At 51.7% G+C, this 21,147-nt stretch overlaps 1 protein-coding gene and 1 long non-coding RNA gene across 4 annotated transcripts in view; both read left to right on the forward strand.

Annotated features, from left to right (window-relative positions):
- The first annotated feature begins 1,111 nt into the window (after window positions 1-1,111).
- LOC121091173 lies at window positions 1,112-10,404 on the forward strand. Its single transcript, XR_005828853.1, has 2 exons — window positions 1,112-1,510; window positions 8,099-10,404. It is a non-coding gene; the product is annotated as an uncharacterized LOC121091173 (long non-coding RNA).
- A 5,396-nt stretch (window positions 10,405-15,800) lies between these two features.
- Window positions 15,801-21,147, forward strand: part of TMEM131L (transmembrane 131 like) — an 82,945-nt gene continuing 77,598 nt past the window's right edge. For all 3 annotated transcript variants that reach the window (XM_040600516.1, XM_040600533.1, XM_040600524.1), the window contains exons 1-2: window positions 15,801-15,947; window positions 16,279-16,349. In XM_040600516.1, the coding sequence (XP_040456450.1) occupies window positions 15,824-15,947; window positions 16,279-16,349 (195 nt within the window). In that variant the 5' untranslated portion in view covers window positions 15,801-15,823. The remainder of the gene's footprint in view (window positions 15,948-16,278; window positions 16,350-21,147) is intronic.

A 21,147-nucleotide genomic window follows, 5' to 3' on the forward strand; every position in this document is an offset into this window, starting at 1 on the left:
TTATCTTGGCAAGTGGGTGGTGAATAATTGTACCCTAGTGCAAGTGCTTTTGCATCAGAAACTAGTACACAGTAGTGTAAGCAATCATTTACAATTAAATAAAAAAATTCAGAGGACCAAGCTTGCATGTGTGCTGAAAGAAACCCTTTGATGTCAAGTGATCTACTTTTCTCAAGCTAACTCCTTTCAGAGGCTTTAGGTTCATGCGCCACACCGATGCTAATGCAGTGGCTCTGCCACCCCGTGTACCCAATGACGGAGGAAGAACGCTGAGCGGCATCGGGCTGCTTGAAACATTTCTGCAGTAATGGCTTTACAGCTTGCTCGATTTCAGAGTGTGTTATAAAAAATTCATATCTGCTGAAGTTCATTTATTTTCTCATCCACTTCTGTGCTCGCATCCGGTGAAAGCCCAGGGTTTGCCTCTTGTCTTTGCTCCACTTGACAGGTGTCATCTTATCTTGGTTTTTAGCTGTTACAGGCTGGCCCCAGGGGTTTGGGCTGTGAGGTTCTCCTTCCTGAGCTGTAGGTTTGGGCTGTGACGTTCTCCTTCCCGAGCCATGGGTTTGGGCTGCGAGGTTCTCCTTCCCGAGCCGCGGGTGGCTGTGAGCAGAGATACTGCTCCTTGGTTGCTTGTGTGCCGAGAACAGCCTTGTATCTGTATGGAAAGCTGAAAAGCTCTAGATAGCCTTGCGTGAAAAAGTTTGTGGCAGTGCAAGTAGAACATTATTCCCTTTATTTTAGAGCTCATGTCCATGTATTCTTTCTCTTTGAAGCCTGAAATACAGATAATGCACGTGTCCAGCCTCCCGTCCCTCAGCCTTTGAAGTTCTAGGAGAAGCAATAATAATAAAAAGTAAATAGAAAACAGAGCAAAGACTGAAGATGAGGGGAAGGAAAAAAAACCTCATGACTTCTACTCTGAAGTCCACATTTTGATATTATGTGTTGCAAGAGGCCCTAGAAATGTCTTTCCTTATCTCTGCCTTGTGCTTGCATCCCAGATCAATGTAAACCAGACTTTCTCTTCACAGAGGATGAGTTATTATCGCTCGCAGCCTCACACGGCTGTTCCCAAGATGGGAAACCTTGGGGCAATGTGTATGAGTAGCTTTTGTTTGCTTGTGTTTCCATTTGATGGGACTGAAAATTTTAGGTGCCAGTGCCTTCACGCTTGCAATAACCGTTACGATAGCGGCTTTTTGTTCCCTGCTGCAGAGGGGCAGCTCCCACTGAGAGCAGAGAGGTAGTATCTCCTCCTCTGTCCTTAGCGCTTCAGCTCCTAGACAGAAATTAACCCCCTCGCTGTAACGAGCAGACTGGCAAGGTGGTGTTCCCTTCTGAAAGGTCATAGCTCTTCCTGGCTTTTCACGATCCAAGGGCTGGGATAATGGGAAACCCCCTCCATGCTCCGTGTGAAGGGACGACCTGTTTCTGTTTCAGCTGGAGTAAATCACAGACGGGCAGTTTCGGACTGTGTGCTTCTCTCGGTGTGTGCTGGCTTGTACAGGTAAGGTTAGTTGCTTTTTTTCAGCAGCTTCCCCACACCTGGTGAGGGAAATATTTGCCACCAGGTTGTGCACCGTGGCAGCCCCTGGGGCAGCAGGCATTTCTCACTTTCCGTGTCTGTGCAGCAGCTGCGGGACGAAGCGGTTTCTGTGAGTGTAAAGGCACTAAGGCGAGCAGGAGTGCTGCCCTCCTCGCTTCGGTCAGTCGCGTGTGCCCTTGCGTTTGACAACTGTGAATTTTTATTCTACTGGGGGGAAAAAACCCCTCCTTCATAGCAAAACCGAATGGCACAAAAGAAAACAATAGGCTAATTGAATGAACTCGAGGAAAGGTGCTTGCCGGTCTCTGCCTTTCTCTTGCCAAGAGCTGCGGTGCCCGTCAGCCTAAATGGGCTGCTAAAGCTGCGTCCTGGGAGAAACTTTCCTTTCGAGTCCCCTGTCCACAGCTTTGAAGGTTGTAAAGGCACCGTGATACGGAGCTGTGACAGCTCCGTTTAGCATTGCTGTCCCTAGCACTTTAAAATGTGTTATTTTCTTTGGGCCATCTGATCAGGTTAACTGGGCAATGAGGTGCTGCTGGTTCACCATCGTTTAAAATAAGCTCTGTACCATAAATGCTTTCTTGTTGTTCTCAAAATCGGTTTCCATGGTAACTTACTGGAACAATCTTTCTTGATGAAAAGGGGAAAATTATTTCCTTTTTAGGAATCATCTGCTCATCCTAGTAAAATTTCCTTTTTACTTGAACCTTATTCACCTCTAGGCAATCAGGACTCTTGTCTCCATTCACCTCCACCAAGTGTCCCCTGGGTGTCACCGCCCCCCAGTCTCCCTCTTCCACTCCTTTCTGCCTTCTGAGTTGAAATTGGTACCTTCCGCTAAAGGGATAAAAATCTGGGAGGTTTATGCTGCAGAATTCCTTGGTGTGTGGCTTCTGTCTTACCTTTTGGCTAAAGCTTTCGGAATCACCCCCGGTTTTTATCAGAACAGAACGTGCTGGAGCACTCTGCGGCGGGTCTGGGAGGCAGCATTGTGCAAGATGGTGCAGGATATTGTGCCTCTGGCCTTCCCCTCGTTGCTACTGTCTCCTTCCATCGCAGCCCCAGGACACGTTGCAGCCTGAGCACTTGATGCCAGGGCAGAGCCCGGTGATCTGCTGTACGCTGCTGAGCTTCTCTCGAGGAAAACTTCTGATTTTCCTCGATTAGTCACGCAGAGGATCTCTGCGAGCAAGCCTCAAACACTGTGTGTTTTGTAACGTCTCGCTGCAGAAACAGCTGTCTGGTGTCAAAATGAGACGCGAGGTGCAGCTTTAGCCCGCTGTGGAGAAAAGTAGCACTCTCCGCAGCATCAGAAGGTTTCCAGACTAAAGAGGTTTTGTTGAAAAATGTGATTCTGTCAAACACAACTTAAAGCGTGGTTGTATCGCAGCCTAGCCTCTGGAAGGGACCAGCCCGAGCAGATCTTTTCATGAGCATCATAAACACTATCGCTACATTTTTTTCCTTGAATGAATTATTTTTTTACTTTTACCTGTGAACTAAGGAAAAGACCTTGCTCTACGGTGCAATTTCTGCAACTGAACCTTTGCTGGCATGCTTTAAGCACAATACACTCTCTTTTGCTCCTGGCCCCTCAGCAGGTTATTGAATGTTTTCCAGCATCTGCCTCAACATTCCCAGAGGTTCAGAGTACGGCTCTGCTAAATGCCGTGCAAGGCACTTGTGAAGCTGTGTCTCTTCAGAGCCTTATAGCAAGTTCTACTGAAATCACTGGGAGCCTAAAAATCTGCCTGAGTTAGTCTTAAGTTTCTTCCCTAGGGTGGCTAGATAAATTCAAGTAAGCAAGGGAGATTTTGTGAGGCTTTTTTCACTTCATCTTTCTGTTGTCAAAGGCAGCAGGATTGTAAATCATCCTTTACTGCAGGGGCAATGGAGCCTGGTTCTGGATACAGCAGGAATATGCAAACTAGATGGAAGTCATTTTGCTTACTGCTGTCTTCAGAGCCCAAAATACCTCAGACAGAATCTTGGTTCTCACAGAAACCAGCAGTAAAGCAGATTTTTTTTAATATTTTTTTTTCTGAATAACTTGTTTTGGAATAGACAGAAGTCTCATGTCCTGTCAGTTTGAGACTCAGTTCTCATCAGCTTTCAGTGCTTTTGAAGGGTGGATGCGTTACGTTCAACTCCTTAAAACAGAAATTGAAACAAACAAAGTTTCATGTTTAGTCCATTATGCTTTCCCCCCTTGTTTTCTTGTTTGGAATGGGAGAGCTTCCCAGGAAAGTTAGAGGTGAGTTTGCACTCTTCTTCCATGAGGAAGTTGCATCAAACATCCTGTTTTCTTTTCACATGCTGGTCATGCTAAACAGAATAAAAAGTCTTCTGAATTTTTCCCAAATGGATGGAATTGAAATGCTTAAATTTGTATAAAGCAAGAAAAGATAGCCTGGCTCACTTGCTGAAGATGCATGAGTTGGCATAAAACCTAGGTGTGTCCCTTCGTAGGTTAAGAGTTATGGTATGTCCGTGCAAACGCTTGCAAAGGTTTGCTAGGATCATGAATCCTGTGGAATACAGGGTTCTGGTTACTTGCACAAATAACTGATCTTTTAGAAATATCAGCCTGTCCTCCTTGCTATTGTACATCATATTAAAATATAAATATAATTCTAGAATATTTTCTCCTATGACATTTTTTACTTTTCATTTTCATGTATTTTCTGTTGGCAAGATGACTACTTAATGATGCATTTAATTGGTTTTGATCATCCATAATTGTATGGCCACAGATAAATCTAAATAGTGGGGTACCAATTCAGAAGTTTGCACTGAGTAGTGATCTACTTTATATGCTTGATTAAGAGAAAATAAAATATTATGCCAACAGACAATATAATTCCTTTACGCAGTATTTCTAGCTTGAGCAGTAACATGCTTTTACATCTGTGTGGTTTACCATCCTTTCTCTGTCTGTCTAGTCCTCTAGTTCATGCTCTTCACATACGACAATTACCAAATCACCATGTATTTTCAGGCTGAAACTTTCACCCTTTTTTGTTCTAGGAAAAGCAGTTATATCCCCCCTCTTGGTGTTTCAAAGAATCATGATAGTGATTAAATTGTCTTTTGAGACTCCTATGTGAACAGTTTCTAGAGCATTCGTAAAAGCGTATTTTACATCAGTTCTACTTAATGATTCAAAGTGCTTAACCTAATTGTAAACAAGAAAAAAAGCGTTAATGGGTAAGTTGTGGGTTTTTTTTTATCGTACTGATGAATGCGAACATACATGCAAGACTCGCCTGAAGAGTCTGGAGACCAAGAACAAGGTGCCGGGGTCACCCCAAGTGCATGAAGGTGGGACTGCAGTGTCTCGGCCCGAGGGCTGGGGTGATGAACCACTCCTCTGTAGCATGGAGAGCAGGAGGACGGTCTTGTGTTGGCCTTGTGGCATTTGGGCTTCTCCTCAGGTCTGATACTGGGCTTTGGGCAGCTGAATGGGGGACGGAGCCGGCTGCTGGGGCAGGTGATGCCTGTGAGGGGTCCAACCTACCCCATGGTGGTTTATCCTGACCTCTTTTCCTCCAGCACTTAGAAGAAACTGCCAGACTGAGCCACGGCAGTGGTGGTGGGGGCAAGGCAGGTGGCTATTCACCACCCCGCAGACATCAGCGCGCAGCTCTAACGAGCCCCCACCATAGTTCTGGCTACTTTTCCATTGAACTTGCTGCTCAATTTCAGTAACCGATCGGATCTCAAAGTTGGAACAAACCTGAGAGCGATGGGGGGCCCTGAACGTCCCCAGAGGTTCCGCAGCAGGTGGCTCCCGTGGCGGCGTGTGCGGGGCAGGTGCGGTACCCGCCGCAGGCGCTGCAGCCCCTCTGGGACCTGCCACGGGCACACGTGGCACCCATCGGCGCGGCAGGGACTCAGGCTGCTGCAGGAGGCTGACCATTACTAGGCAGCCGCCCTACACCCATCTTTTGCCAACTTCCTCAAAAAACCCACGCCAAAATAGTTGTTTAGCTGCAGGGATATACTATATATTTCCTCAGTTAAAAATGAACTGGCTCTTCTGTGACTGTATCCACAACCGGGGTTAAACAGGGCATGTGGTGATCCTTGCCTTTTTACACCTGGGAGTAAGTAGCTTGTTAGTGGTACCTAGCGAGTGGGAGACGAGAAGTGGCATTAAACTCAGACCTGGCAAGGAGAAAAATCGAATGGAAAATATGCATTTTTCATGTGCCACTGGGTAAAGTATATAAGGGAGAACAACATTTGCTGTAACCTGATCTCCCTCAGGAATGAGGGAAAAGCTGCCTGCTTGCTCCACTGAGCCAAAAAATAAGAAAACATGTAGGTGCAAGTGTGTAGTCAGCAGCACAAGGAGTAACGCTTCAGAAAGCTGTGAGCAAAGTCGGAGCGTTGAATGTGGAAAAGCTAACAGTTTTACATAGGTTACAAATAATAGGTTGTGTTTCTATTTGTATGATGGTCTTTAAGATCTTAAAGTCTTGGTCCTTCTGCATTTACCCAGCTGCCAGATGCCTTGTTTTGGCAGAATCTAAGGAAACATTGCATGTTGGCCATCTTCTGATGTCTTGCTGCAAACTAAACAGGTTTTGGATGTAAACACGTAATTCATTAGAGGAACCAAAATGTATTTCCTAGAACGGATGCCTTGTTTTCAGAGGTCTACTTATTTAATGCTTTATCAAGCCCTTCAAAGCCACACCGCAGTTGCGTTTCGTTTGAGCAGCACCCAGCACATGCGGTAGGTTTGGAGAAGCGACCCTGCGTGGCCTCCAGGCACCTGGCAGAGCACATTTTCGGCACGGCACGCAGAGGATCAGGCACCCAGCTCCCCGGGCTATGGGATCCGCACGGCTCCTCATCCAGCCTGTGCTGCCCAGCTGCGAGCGCCGTGCCCCTGGGAACAGCCGGTAAGTGCCACAGCCCCCGGGATGTGCATGTGCATCCCCGGGGAAAGGGCAGAGGTGCTGTGAGGGAGCGCCCTGCGCATCAAAAATGCAGTTCCCTAAGGAACTGAAAGTACCTGCAGTTGTTTGGAAGGAGGCTGTACAAACGCCAGTGTCATTTTCAGAACACAATGACAGCAATTACAGTTACAGGGAATTGCAGATGTTCTGTGGAAAGAAATGAACGAGCCTAAAATTGCTTTCTGCAAAATAATAATAATAATAAAAAAGATCTTCAAAATGTCCGAATCATCTGATTTTTTCTGCAGTGCTTTTCCAGGTAGCGTTTAAAAGCAGATGAGAAAGTCGTGTAAGTATCTAGGCTGATCCCTGACTACAGGAATAAGAGAAAAAAGTTGCTCTTTCTGCTTTTCCCCTGCCACATGGCAAGGCTTTCTGCAGGGAGTGCTCCAGAAATCAAACCGTTTCAAGCAAGGAGGTGATGTGGCTTCTGGCCCCGGGCAAGGTGTTGCCCCCCACCTTTCCTCAACTGAGCTGGCTGTGCTGCCGCGGGGCTGTAGGGTGTTGCATATGTTTTGTGCTCTGCGGGGAATGCTTGTTGGCAGCTGGGCACCCATGCCTGCCACCCCTGGAAGGTGTGCAGAATACTGCCCCGTATTCACACGTGACGTTTGACTTCAGTGGTTGTGGAAGGGGGGCCCTGGAGAGGGCTTCAGTTCCCGGTATGGGCAGGACTGTCACGAGGTACCTCCTGCCTGGGATGGTGCTGCTCTGCGTGATACCGCCACCCAGAAAGGACTGTTGTTGATGCTGTGGGCTGGGATGGGGTCTCGTCCTTCCTATTGCCATCTCAGGCGAGCTGTACTGCTCTGCCTTAGCCTGCCACCCACCCCCTGCTCCGTGCGCAGCTGGGGCGCAAGGCAGTGCCCCTCTCATCCCCCATTACAACCAGCCCCGACATCAGCAACATCAAATGCCAGCGCTTTGGGGTGGTCAGGGCACCTTTGGAATGGTGGTCCTTGTGCTCTGGGACAGATTTATTTTCTCCTTCATAATATCCTGGCTTTTCTTTTCCCGGAAGGATTGGCTCCTCCATTTAGAGAAGGAGCCCAGGTGCTGGGAAAGGGCACTGGGTGACAAACCGGTGGCTGTGGCTGCACTGCTTGGCTGACGATAGGCGAGCCCAGAAGACCGGCTGTGCCCGGCGGCGATGTCCACCCCCCAGCCCTGGCCCAGCAGGCAGCAGCCCTGCCCCACTGCAGACCCCCACGGTGGCTATGCCCCGGCCCCAAGCTGAGCAGCAGCGGGCAGCACCCCGCGTCCGCTGAGACTGTAAGGAAATAGACAGCACTGAGGCTGCAGCGTGAAAAATCCCTGGTGCTTCACAAACGGTGCATCACGTTGGTTTTCTAGGTTACACAAATTCCCCTTCAGTTTTGGATGGAAGTGAAACTCTTACTTGCTGTCAAAAAGGGTGGTGGTGGTGATAATTTTGCATGGCAAAAGGTTTTTCTCAAATGGGTTATTTGATCAAGTAACTGCGACTCGCAGGTTTCCCAATCACTCCCCTAACCACCCTCTGGCCTGTACCACAAAAGAAGCAAACACGTTGAATTTTTTTTTTTTTTTTTTTTCCTTACAGGAGAACATCTGTGCCCCATTAACATCGGATCGCAGACTGCAAAGCCAGCTTTGGAGCCAAGCCTGAAGCACGGCTGGGGCAAATCGGTCATTCACTTCTCCGGGAGTTTGGCATTGCTGTTCTCTAGTATTTTATCGGCATATTTATTTTTGTTATAGTAGCACTTCAGGACTTCGAAAATTGTTACAACAGTATTTTACTGTGCTTAAGTAAGCTGCTAACACTAGCATTTCCAATTTAGATGTAGTTGAAATCTTTCTTACTTTTGTGGTGTGTTTTTTCAATGTTATCAGTGCATCTTCCTCCCTCAAATGCATCTACATGCACATGGAACTGCTGCATCCTTAATGGCTAAGCTTTTTTCTGACATACTGCAATACTTTTCTGACATACTGCAATACTAAACTGATTCTGGTTGCCTTACACCTTTACCAGGCTTAAACACTTGGGGCTAAAATTTCCCGTACCCATTATCTGCCTCCAACTGGTTTATTTTCCTTATCTTCAGTTGCAGTGAAAAACAGCTCCACTGGACTGAGGTTAAGTAAAACTACATTTTACCCCTATTAAAACCTTCTACAGCTATTGGAGTTGAAAATTAAACCACAGGGTAACTCTGGCATGGCTCACACCATCTCCTTTTCCGCTCCATCGAGCTTTGCCTGCAGCTGCACCCCAATGAAATACCATGGTCTTATGAACGCGATGCAGCGCACAGGACACAACACGGCTCTCCAAGCGCCACCTCGGCACCAGGGTGCACCCCGCTTTTATTGACAGGCTGTGAAATCCTATTTTACTGGTTTGCTTCTAAACCCAGTCAGGCCCAGTGGCTTTTCACAAAGCCAGCGTTTATTGCACCTGTTTGCTACAAACCGTCCTTTCCGTGGGCATCCGATGACCGTGGGCACCACATAGCTTTGATCCCTAAGGTGCTATTTTACATGGATCATTCCTATTTTTGTGGGGCTCCCTCTCTCCTCATCATTCTTGCTGGTGGCCGAGGTGGCTGAGAGGCTGCTGCCTGAGGTTGAGCACTGGGGTTTTTGCTGGGGAAGTCCTGCGAGGTGGGAGCGGGGGCCCGAGGAGGTGAGTGAGCCCCACAGCCCAAGGGAAGTGGCACGGGTAGGGTGGACACTTGTTTCTGGGACTCGGGGGATGTTCTCTCACCTTCAGATGTTGTTGGTGCAGTTTATCACTGTGGTTATAAAAAAGGCATGCCCTTGCCTAGGAACGGTGACAGGCGGGGTTGCACATTGAAAAATGAGAGCCCTTCGGGAAAGCACGGCTTTACTGATGCCTGGTTTGCAGCTGTTTTCCTCAGCTCGTAGACAGCATATTTCTGTGTTAAATGCTGCCTTTTGCTCAGCCCAGGGATGTGCAAACAGCTTGCAGCAGCACAGCGCTGCAGGACGGAGGAGTGGCAGAAGCCGGACATCTCCTCATGGTACGGCTGCTATATCGCCACTTGTTTTTATTGGGTGTGCTCCGGGCGTTGCTTTTTTTTATTCATAATAGCTTAGAAATGCACATAGCAATGACTTAGAAATCATTCCAGAGCAAGAGAGTAAATATGCACGGGTACAAATCTCAAGGGCAGGAAAAAATTTAGGATGGTTTAGTACAGGCACGTCCTTCAGTGACAGGAACTCAAGGCGCACCCCAGATTTTTTGCTCCCCCTTCTTTCCTGCCTAGGTACCGCGGGGCTCTCAGAGCAGCGTGTCATGTTTTCTACATGATGCCATCACTTCAAACTGTGCAGTGAACTCATGGGTTTAGGGAGTCCAGCGTCATTGTCTCTGAAGCTTTCAAAGCTTCGCTTTAGTTTTAAATGCCTCTTTAAGCACAGACAATGCTCCAACAGGCTTGCTGAAACTAAATGAAGCTTATAAAGCTTTGAACACTATTGTAACATGGTAGGTCCCGCAGGAGACTGCAAAATCCTGCTGTGTGCAAGGATCCACCGCGCTTTCAAGTGGATGCACTGTATGTGCTAAAAAATGTAGGCAGAGCAGGGCAAGGAAAGGACAGAGCATGTCAGCATATTTTTTGAATTACCTAGCATTTGATTGATACCGCAATGGTGACATTGCTTTTTAAAACAGAAAAAGTTTACCGTCCTTTCTTCTTTAGCACACAAAGTAGTTTGGGATGTATACGTATATATGTGTGCGTGTGTGTATGTATACTGTCATCTTATTTGAGGCTCCAGAGCAAGTGGTGCTTTTTTAAGAGATCACGTAACCATATTATTTTTTTGTCTTTCATAAGCTGCATTATTAAAATAACTTAACATTGTCCTACATTCCTCAAGTCTTCTGTGTGCTCATATAGATGCTCCTTTCACTGTGCAGATTTTTTCGATGAAAAATGCATGAGGAGGGGGAAAACGAAAAAAAAAAAACTAGGCCAGGTAGGCACCCTATTTTTCTGGCTGTGTTTAATCACAGCCTAGGAAGTCAAAGAGAGCTGGCAAAACCTCTGCTGAGAAACAAGAGCGCAATGTTTGTCATCTGTGGTGATGAGCACGGTGTCATTAACAGCTTATTGGGGCAGTGCCTTGCCGCCCGCTCGCTTTCCCATCCTCAACCAGGCGATGGATAGGCTGGTGACCCAGATCGGGTGCGTAAGATGAGAGTGATTCCTCCCCGACAAGCCCCAACAGTGACAACTGGTCATTAATTGTAAAAATTCTGCCAGCATGAGGTTTTAGAAACAATTTGTACTGCTTTAATTACGCTGCCAGGGCAGGCTTTGTCCCAGGCGCTGTTATCAGGCTGAATTAGTCTCTAACAGAATTAGGCTCAGCCCAGCTCGAGCTGCACTCGCCGGCTTAGCTAAAAAACCTCGGCTAAGGCCGCGGGGGGAACGCGCAACAGTAATTGTCACCAGGAGGAAGAGAGAAACTCTTGTTCCTGTATTGTTTTATTATTCTAATGATGCAGAGGCACCCCGACGGAGATCGTGGCCCCGCTCCACTGGGAGTTACACAAACACTGGGACGCTGGGAGAGTCCCTGCTCCCAGAAAGCTGCCTGGAGGAGCAAGTGGGGGCTGCTTATCTTCTGTTGTCACACAGGGAACCAAGCACAGAAATTTACAGCTGTACCCTGCCAGGTCTTCTTTCTCTCTCTTTTTCCCCCCCTCCGTGTGCGCTCACCCGTGAGCTGGCCTTTGGGGAGCACAGAGCCCTGCGGCAGGGTCAGGGGGGCTTGGCTTTCCTTGGGTGGGACTGAGCCCGGGGACCTGCCCAGCAGCAGGTGTTTGGGGAAATGCTGCCCCTTTGATGAAGAAGGAGCTAGCAGGGGGGGGGGGGGTGACCCAAGTGAAGGGGTTATCCCCCCCAGTCTCTCTTTGGGATTTGTAGCCTTATCGGGTGGGACTGGCCATTGCTGTACTGGCCGATAGGGCCAGCCCTGGGTGCAGGGTGGGTGTGGGGGTGTACAGCCTGGGGGCTGATAAAGCGGAGCCCGCCGAGGGAGGGGAGCTGCCAGGGATGGCGAGGAGAGGCCCTGGGCTCCACCGGAGACCGCTGCAGACCCCAGGACAGGCGTACTTCAGCCCATGCCAACGGGGCTTATCACCGCTGATTTCCCAGCTGGGGATGACAAGGTGAAGATAATACTCCAGAGCGAGCTCACCCCTCCCCTGGAGCTTATTTTTTTAAAAATATAACACCCGTGGTAAATACTATCTCTCAAACTGTACCTAATGGAACCCCCTAAATAGATGACCAGTATGCTTATTTTGAGCATTAGCCACATATGGCACAGTACGTGGCTGCAAATGAAATGATCGCATACTTTGACTGGAAAGGCTTCTGCTGGGCTCGGTTCCTCCCCAAATTAATTTTGCCTAGTGTTTCTCTAAAGTGTCGTGGCTTTTATGCAAGGCGAGTAGCTATTCCCCTGCTGAAAGCAATGGGGATTTGTAATGGCATTTAGGGCTGGATGAATTGCTGTGTGCTTTAAAATCTGCAGAAGTTTACAGCAGCATCTCCACACTGCTGCAGGTAAAACTCAACTCCTTTTCCTTGTAGTTCAAGGGCGAGAGAAACAGTAAAAATAAATATTTCAGCAGCACATCCTACTAACTGAAAGAAAAATAAATAATCAAAGATCTTAAGGTATGCCAGTGCAGGGATTTGTTTCACATGAATAGTAAATATGTGTATAGCCTCAAAAGGATCTTCCCTGGCTGGAGAACAGCATCGTCAATAGGTCTGCAAGCTTGGGAAGAGCACCGACACATCTGCAGGTAGCAGGGGGAGCTGCACAGGCCAGTCCATGCTGGGTTCGTGCAGCGGGACCATCCCCCTCCAAAAGCATCACCCCACAAGTCCCTCATCCAAGTGTTTTACTGGTTGTTTCCTTTTCCTGGTTGGGCAGGGTGAATCTGTTGGCTCTGAATTTGTCACTCATTTCTGGGGAATGGAAGAGTATCATGGTGGCCTGGCAAAGAGGGTCAGCCAGGACATGCTGGCAGCCTCTGCTTCCCCCCGCTGCGTCCTGCACACCGAGCCCCTTCTCGCCGACAGGACCCCGGTGAGGCTGGAGGAGCGAGGCTGCTCTAAACAACATGATGCTGTGGCAGCCGGAGGGTGTCAAACGTAGGTCGGATGCAGCTGGAAAGCTGGTGTCGGTGGTGCCGACGTGCGCATACCCCGGCGGTGAGGGATGCGGCGTTAGGGCTGCCCGAAGGCGGCGTGGGCAGAGCGCGGGGTTGCATGTTGTATGCCAGCCTGCTGCAGGCAGTGCTGCGGCTGGGGGGACCCACGCAGCCCCCTCGCACTGCAGGGGGAGGCCAACCCTCCCTGGGTGCCAGCACCTGCCGAGCGTGGTCCAGGTGAAAACCAGTGGGACAATGGATACTGGTGCCGGACACAAGGGTCTCGGGTCCCCTCCTGCACGACCAAGGTCAATAAAGGCAGATGTTTCAGCCTGGAGGAACCCAAATACTCATTCGCTTCTGATTGCAGAAGTCGCTTTGAGCCTTGCCTGGGAGGAAAAGATTCCACCTCCCTTCTGCTCTGCCTACCAGCATCATCCCTGCCCTGTCCGGAGCACAAGCCTCATAAGGAGCAGCTGAGGGAACCAGGGTTGTTCAGCCTGGAGAGGAGGAGGCTCGGGGGGACCTTGTTGCTCTCCACAGCTGCCTGAGAGGGGGTTGTAGGCAGGTGGTGTCCCTTCTCCCCAGTAACAAGCGACAGGATGAGAAGAAATGCCCTCAGGTTGCACCAGTGAAGGTTCAGATCGGGTATTAGGAAAAACTTCATTGAAAGGGTGGTCAAGCATTGGAACAGGCTGCCCAGGGAGGTGGTGGAGTCACCATCCCTGGAGGCATTTAAAAAACATATAGATGCAGTGCTTAGGGACATGGTTTAGTGGTGGACTTCGCAGTCCTGGGTTAATGGTTGGACTTGATGATCTCAAAGGTCTTTTCCAACCTAAATGATTCTGTGGTTCCCCTGCACCACAGGGGTGGCAGCTCTCTAGCCTTCCCTGGGGCTGGCTCAGGAGCATCTCTGCATATTTAGCAGCACACACATTTCATTCCACCTCACGCACGAAGAACAGTCCCACGGGTATTTTGCCGGTAGAGATGCAGGAGGCACAAAAGCAGGACTGTAAGTGGGTTGCCTGCTCTGTTTGATGTCTGTTACACAACTACCACCTCCCCATCCCATCGCAACACCTCCATTGTGGCCCTGATCTCCTCCAGACCTGCCCGTTGCATCTGCAAAAGCCTCCAGAAAGCAAGTTCAGCCGGGCCATCGAGCTGGGGTGGCTCCACCGTGACTGCAGAAAGCCTCCAGCTTCCCCCAGCTGCAAACGTGCCCCTTGCTTGTGAGCTGGGTCCCAGCGCAGGTGGCAGCTCAGGCCACCTCTCCCGCCTGATGTTTTAAAACCTGTCTGGCTAAACCAGCCTCAGGCCTGTCGGCAGAGTTTTGCTGTACCCCCCGCCCAGGGCCAGCCGGCCCCCTGCCTGCACAGCCTGGGGCAGGCAAAACCATCAGCTGGGGCTGACGTGGGCTTTTAAAAACACGGCAAAAAAAACAGCGAATAATTTCAAATTACGTCTGTCCACGGCTCTAACTGGTATTCCAACTGGGACCGGCTGTGAAAGCAGTGGGAACAGTTCCCAGCCAAATGCACAGTAGGTGCCTGGTGCCTGCAGCCCCTGGTGGGGCTGCTCTACAGGGTCTATGCCACCGTCACCCTCCTTCTCTCTGGAGTGGCTGTTCGAGCAGCTGTCCCCTGGCTGCGTGTCTGCTGCCCATCCAGCCATTCCCATTCCATCCAGCCATTCCCATTTCATCCAGCCACTCCCATTTTCCATTCCCATTCCCCTTTCCTGTGCCGTGGGGAGCACCGTGCCACCGGGGCACTCAGTCCCCTGCCTGCCTGTGGGGCAGAGAGACCTCAAAGACATGGGGGGACACAGGGTGGGAAACAAAAGGCCAGTCTAGCAGGCAGGGAGCGGGGAAAAAGGGGGAAGAGGAGAAAGGGAGAGGGGGATGTGGCGGGAGATGAGGCTGCACAGCCATATGTCAGCCATCGTGCCATCCTGGTGGACGCCAAAGCCTTCTCCTTGAGTGGGGGGTGGGCACCGCAGGGCCATGCCCCCACAGCCATGCCTGCCCTGGTCCCCAGCCACAGCTGGGCGCCTCCGGGTGGGAAAAGCTCTTCCAGCTGCCAGATGGAGCGGGCATCGCATGACCATCCCGCTGCCAGCGGGGACCAAGGTGTCAGGCGGCCTCACGTGCTGCCCCAGCGCGGGGCCGAAGGTGGGTTTTGTCCTTGCGGGGGTGTATTTGTGTGCCGACGGGTATTTGTGTGCCGACGGGGGGCAAGCACCATGGCCCCACGGGTCACGCACCATCCGCAGGGAGAGACCCGGCTGAGAGCGGGGGCCGTGCAGACCGCGCCGGCCAAGTCTCTTTGCTCACTTTTCCCCTCGCGGTTTGCAGAACTAGCTCAGCAACGGGTTTTTCCCGTGATTTCAGCATCTGAGGGTTGATTTTTTGAGCAGAAGGGACAAGCGGGTACAGTACAAGTAGAGGGGCGTGAGACAGACGTTACAGCCGCACAGCCAGCGGAACGCGGCTGGGGGCTCCGCTCTGCCCCTCCTAAACCCCCAGCTACCGGGGGCCCTGGTGGGTGCCAGCACCGGGCCCACAGCACTGCGAAGCAGCCGCGCAGCACCGGGGCTGCGGCACCCACCGGCCCCTCGCTTCCGCACCCTGCACCCGCCGTTCCCCGGGGACACCCCGCCGGGGCTGTCGCTTTGTTGTTCGTTTTTTTTTATTTCCGCCGCTGTCGGTGCTCTCCCCTCCCCCTTCGCGCTGCACCCCGGGTTTCTTCTTTTCATGCTTTTTTCTAAAAATAGCAGGGGTGCCACGAGCCGGCGACGTCCCGAGGGAGCCCCGAGCTCCCGGTCCCGCCGCCAGCCGCCCGCACAGCGCGGGAGCACCGGGCCAGGCACCCGTGCCACCCCCCCCCGCCGCCCGGGGGGGGGTGTCGGTCCCGTCGGGGCGCACCGGGCGCGGGGGGGAGGGGCGGGCCGCGCCCGCCTGGCCGCGCGCCATGTGCTCGGTGCCGCCGGTGAGGGCGGGGCGGGGCGGCGCGCAGCCGCGCGGCGTGGCGGTGGGCGGGGCCTGTGTGCCCGTGGCCCCGCCCCCCACCGCCCCCGCCCCCGCCCAGCCGCAGCACGGCGCGGCACGGCATGGCGGGGCTGCGCTACCCGCAGCAGAGCGGCTACTGCCGCGCGGCCGCGGCCATGAACCTCCTGCTGGGCGTCTTCCACGTCCTCCTGCCCTGCTTTCGCCCCGGGGAGGCGCAGGGACAAGGTGAGGGCGCGGGTCGGGGCGGGGAGCCGCGGTGCCGCCGCCGCCCGCTCCGGGCGTGCGAGCCGCGCCGCCGCCCCTGCCGCCGTCCCCCGGGCGGCCGCCGCGGTGGCAGCCCGGGGACACAAAGGGGGCCGGGACGCGGCTCGCATCCCCCCCGCGCTTCCCCCGGCCCTGCGCCCCGCGGTGCCCGGCCGGTCCCTCCCGGTGTCAGCCGGGCCGCGCGTCGCTGCGGGCCTGCCCCCCCGCGGGGAGCCCCGGGGCGCTGCCGCCTGCGGGTCCCGGCCCCGCGGCGCGGCCGGCCCATCTGCGCTTTCTCTCTCTGCCCCCGCAGCCATCGAGCCCATCCCCGGCGTGGTGGAGCTGTGGCAGGCCGAGGAGGGGGAGCTCCTGCTGCCCGCCCAGGTGAGGGGGCGCCGGGGGGGCGGTGGTCGGCGCCGCGGGGAGGGCGGGGGGCGGGCGAGGGGGGCCGAGGCGCGGGGGGGCGGGGGCCGGCGGTGGCCCCGAGGGGCCGGGGGGCGAGCGGGGCGCGGGGGGGGCGGCCTCGCCCGCTGTCACGCCGCAGCCCCGTCCCCCGGGGTCCCCCCCCCCCGGCGCCGTGCCGCTGCGGCCCGCGGTGGCTGCTCGGGCTTTAGCTTCTTTCCCTGGGGTTTTTGTTTCCTCCGTTTTCTCTTTACTTTTTTTTTTTTTTTTTTTTTTAAAATGAACGTATTTGCGCACCGTAACTGCTGGATGTGCGTATAACGAATATACGTCTCTTTCCGCCTCAGACCTGCTCAGGTGAAGCCATTTTCCCCCCAGAAATGACACATCATTTGTGGTGCCGGTCTGGTTTGTTTATACCCGCCGTAGCCGGGCTCGAACAGGGTTTGTTAAATCCCGTGTTTCCAGGAGCAGCCGGCGCCGTGCGGGCACGGCCGGGGCGCTGGTGGGGGCTGGTGGCCTCTGGGGCAGCGTTACCTTGTGCTGTGGGCGCTGCCATATGTTCAGCTGGGCCTTCCGAGTCTTCGAGGCAGCGGGCTGGTACATGGGAAGAAGCAGTCCTTAGGGATATCATCTTATGTGAGAGGCAAAAGGGCGTAATTTATTTCTCTTAAGCCATTATATCATTCCCTCAGTAGTACTCAGCCAGTGATACCGATACAAAGAGCAGAAGGGTTATTTCTTCCCTCGGCTAGCTAGCAATTGATGCCGCTTACCAGGGCGCAGCTTTTTGTATCGTGGTGTTACGAAAGTCTGATCTATTGTATCTGTAAATAAATTAAAAAAACCCCATATATCACACCATTCATAATTTTCCTGGCGCAGGTGTAGCTGTAGCAAAGGGAAGGTGCAGGGTCTGGGCTGCCCGGGATGCTTAAGGAACTCGGCCTTTTGCTTGTGTGCTCTTTACCTTGGAGACATTAAGATGCGTTAGATGTAGAGCCATGTAATGCAGTCGTTTATAGTCACTTCTCGCAGCGAAGCTGCAGTTGAGTGATGATGACGTGATGTTTGCTTCCTGAGGAGATTGGGTCCTCTTAGAAAACACTCTGTTCTTGAGCACCCTCATAAAAACGAGCTGTAGCATGGCTGAAGGAAGACCAGGCACAAATGGCCCCTGAACTTGGCGGGGTTGAGCGGGTGGTTCCGCCGAGTCCTTGCAGCCGTGAGAGGTGAAGCTGGGGCTGCTGGTCCTCTGTTGTTTCTGTAGATGCTGCGTGGGATATGCGGGAAAGAAAACAGGTCTTCTGGTTTCAGTTGCAACAGAGCGAGAAGTGAAAATCGCCATAGGCTCGCTGAAATAAAAGGCAGACGTTCAAAGCCAGGTGAAGCGGGCTCCGAGCGCTAGTGGTGCATCGGCTGCTTTGCATGGCTTTCCCTCTGAGCTTGGGGACCACAGCAGCATCTGACATGTCAGCCACTGCTCAGGCTGGAGCAGAAGGGCCTGGGTTCCTCAAACAGGTTTTAAGACCAAAGCTTGGTTGCAGGCCCAACCCCAGCGCTTGAATTTCTGTTCCCTTATGGGCTTGGGCTTTACCCGGTACCTCTCAGGCTTGGGGCCTGTGGCCAAATTTGAAGCCACCTTTTCCTGTGGCTGGGAGCAGGAGGAAAGGAGACCTCCCTCTGTCCCTGCTGCTGTGGAGAGGGACCCTTGCAACACCATATCCATGGAGCGGTGGCACTGCTCTGCCGCGGGCAGTCGCGGCTCTGAGCGCCCGAGGAATCGAGCGTTACCCACCCTGCTGCGGTCCCCTGTGGTGTCTGCGAGGTCCCGAAGACATTCGGCATGGGTGACAGCTCTGGGTCAGTGAGGGGCGTTGGCAGAGGTGCTGGCATCAGCTCCAGAGATTCGGAAAACTGCTTCCTCTGTTAACATTTGACTGCCCTTTCTTTGTTAGAGGGATGCTTAAACCCGCAAGAGGTTTATTGCTTGTTGGTCTCTAAGCTCCACTAAAATAAAAAAAGAGAAAGGTCTGACATATGGCTGCGAGGAGGTGTTGTCCGTGTTCTCTTCCTTGCAGGAACAGGCTTTCTAACTTAAACCCTCACAGAGGGTTGTGCCTGGTGCTTGTGTACCACAGCAGTGGTGATGCGATGGTGACCGTCTAGTAAGAGGAGAAACTTCCTTGGGTTTGAGTGGATAATGTCGTTTGACAGGGAATATCCAAGGATTGCTTCATTCATGTGTTTAAAGATCCGTTTAGGGGAAGACTTTGGGAAGTGTCCTGGTTCCTTGATCTGGTTCTTCCTGTTCCCTTTTGGAGGGGGCTGGGTGGGTGGAGTGCAGCACAGGAGAGTGAGGACTTTGCATGCAGAAAGGAAAAATCCAGGGATGGACTGATGCGTGCACCTCTCCCAAAGTGCCTCCCTCCCACCTGTGTATCACGGGCTCTGAGCAGGGATGTGCATTAGGTTGCCCTGTCTGCCCAGCTTTCGCCTGTTTCTGATGGGTTACCAGTGCTGTCTGATGGATATTTTTCCCTTTCTGTCATGGCTTTGCACTATTATCTTATTTTCCATGCATCATCAGCTGCCTGTGACAGAGCAGTTTTGAGCATTCCTTGCTGCCTGCAGAATCAGAGGATGAAAGTTGGTTGGGTTGGTAGCCCATTCAGCTGTCAGGTTGCCTGTGCATGCTTTTGTTCCAAGAGCACATACCAAATAAAGACATCGTGTTAAGAGGCGAGGGAGGAGGGGAAAAGGGGGGGTGGAAAAAAGCATTTTAATATTTGTAGCCGCTCTCTAGGCCTCTCACAGCATCGCTTTGTCTACGTGAACTGCATGAATTTGCATGCTGGAGCGCAGCCGCCCAGGGCCCCCGCGCCTCCACCCTGGTTGGTCGTTCTTCCTTCTGTTTCCTCTTGCTTCCCTTTCATTGTTTGTGCTTCTCGCATGCCCCCTCCCAGCTTCCCTCTTACGTATATTTGTGCTTTTTCTTTCTTGTCTTTTTTTTTTTTTTCTTTTTCCCCTCCTTGTGCTTGTGGTCTTTTGATTTTTGGCTTCCTCTGAAGCCTGCAAAGCTCTTTGGGGATGGTTCACCTACTGCTCTTGTTCCCTAGCCGAGCCTCAAGGCTGCCCGGAGCGTTGCAGTTGGTGAGGGTGTGCGTAGGCTCGTGTGCCGGAGCTGAGGAGGAGCTGCCTGTTCTAGTGTGCTGACACTCTTCCACTGGTCTGCAGCTTCCTCCAGCGTTTTCATGTTTCTTCCTGAGTTCCCTTTTTGCTTGGAGACAAGCTGGGTTTCCCAGTCGGATGTGTCCATATTCCCTTGCACCCAGTTCCTCTTTTTTTTTTTTTTTTTTTAAGGTGAAGCGTGGGGTAGCCACAGAGCCCCTGCCTTGCTCTCCTGCTCCTTGCCTTCCTTTTTATTGCAGATGTCCCTGGGCTGGGTGGCTGGATTTGCGTTTTTTGTTTTTCTTCTCATCATTTGTCCTCAGTGTGGAAAAATGTGAAGTCTTGGTTGTTCTGATGGTTGAGAGATGCATGGAAAACCAGTGGGATTCTGATATGGAAAAAATCTCAGGTGCGAGAGGCTTGATTAGAACAGTTGTGGTTTTTATTCAGACTCCTTGTAATTTTGTGGTTTTGCTTGTTTGTTTATAACTTGTTAATGCTTACTTAACTAAAATGCTTGGGAGAAAAGCTCCTTTGTGTAGGACTTGACATCCAAGTCCTTCACCATTAAAGGCTGAAAAAGCTCCAAATATAAACAGCCATGTTGGAGCATTTCAATGCAAAGCTAAAGGTGGTTAGTTGCTGGGTTTTGCTTTTTGGGGTGTTCATTTGTTTGTTGGGTTTTTTGTTGTGGTTTTTTTTTTTTTTCCTGAAGCAGAGAAAAAAGAGGCCAAGGAAAATCACAGTAAAAAACCCCCACATGCTGGCCCCATGGCCATGAGTGTATGAAAGAAGCACAAATGTTGTTCATGGTAGACACCACGTAAAAGAGGGATCGGAGAGTTATAGTTGTTATGTTTCTGTCCATGAGAAACTGCTTAGGTGGTTACTGTGCGCATTTGAAGGCGGGGGGGCAGGTCGGGTACCTGCAGAGCAGGGCATTCCGCACTTTCCTTTCAGCCCCTTCAGCTCGGAGGAACTACTTTGGAATAATGTGGGTGAGGTGGTAGGCCCTTTACCATGATTGAAAACGACAGTAAGTCATCAAAGGCAACTTACACCGAACTTTTTTTGGTGTCAGTGCCACGTCTGTCTGAAGTGGTGGGTTTTCTACTGTTGTGTGTTGCGTGTAGATGAGTGAGATGTTTTGTTAGAGGGAAGCCTTGTGTGTGTTTGTTTGCTTGCAGATACTTAGGAGATGACAGGGACTGCTTATTTCAGTTTGCTGTGATTGTTTCAGGTGCTTGGATTTTGAAGAAAGATGCCACAATATTTACTGTATCATAGTCATATACAGACACTGGGCAAATACAGAGCGGCTGCCTGAGTTTTAACTTTAAAGGTTCTGCTGGGTTCTGGAAGATTATTATTTTTTTCTTTTCCTGTGTAGTAGCGACTCATTTCAGTTCCTGTTCTTCAGTGCAGAGCAGGGTCTAATGAGGTTGATTGTTCTGCTGGTTTTGAAAGCTGACAAACACCTTGATCTTATGTACGTATCCAAGATATGCGCACTGCAGTATGTCATTAACAGAGGCACATCCCATCAGCTATGCGCAAATTGAATGTACGGAGTCGCCTACTTCAAAGTGGGGTTTGTCTGAAGGTGCGC

This window comes from Falco naumanni, chromosome 1, assembly GCF_017639655.2.
Source record: "Falco naumanni isolate bFalNau1 chromosome 1, bFalNau1.pat, whole genome shotgun sequence".
Taxonomy (NCBI): Eukaryota; Metazoa; Chordata; class Aves; order Falconiformes; family Falconidae; genus Falco; species Falco naumanni.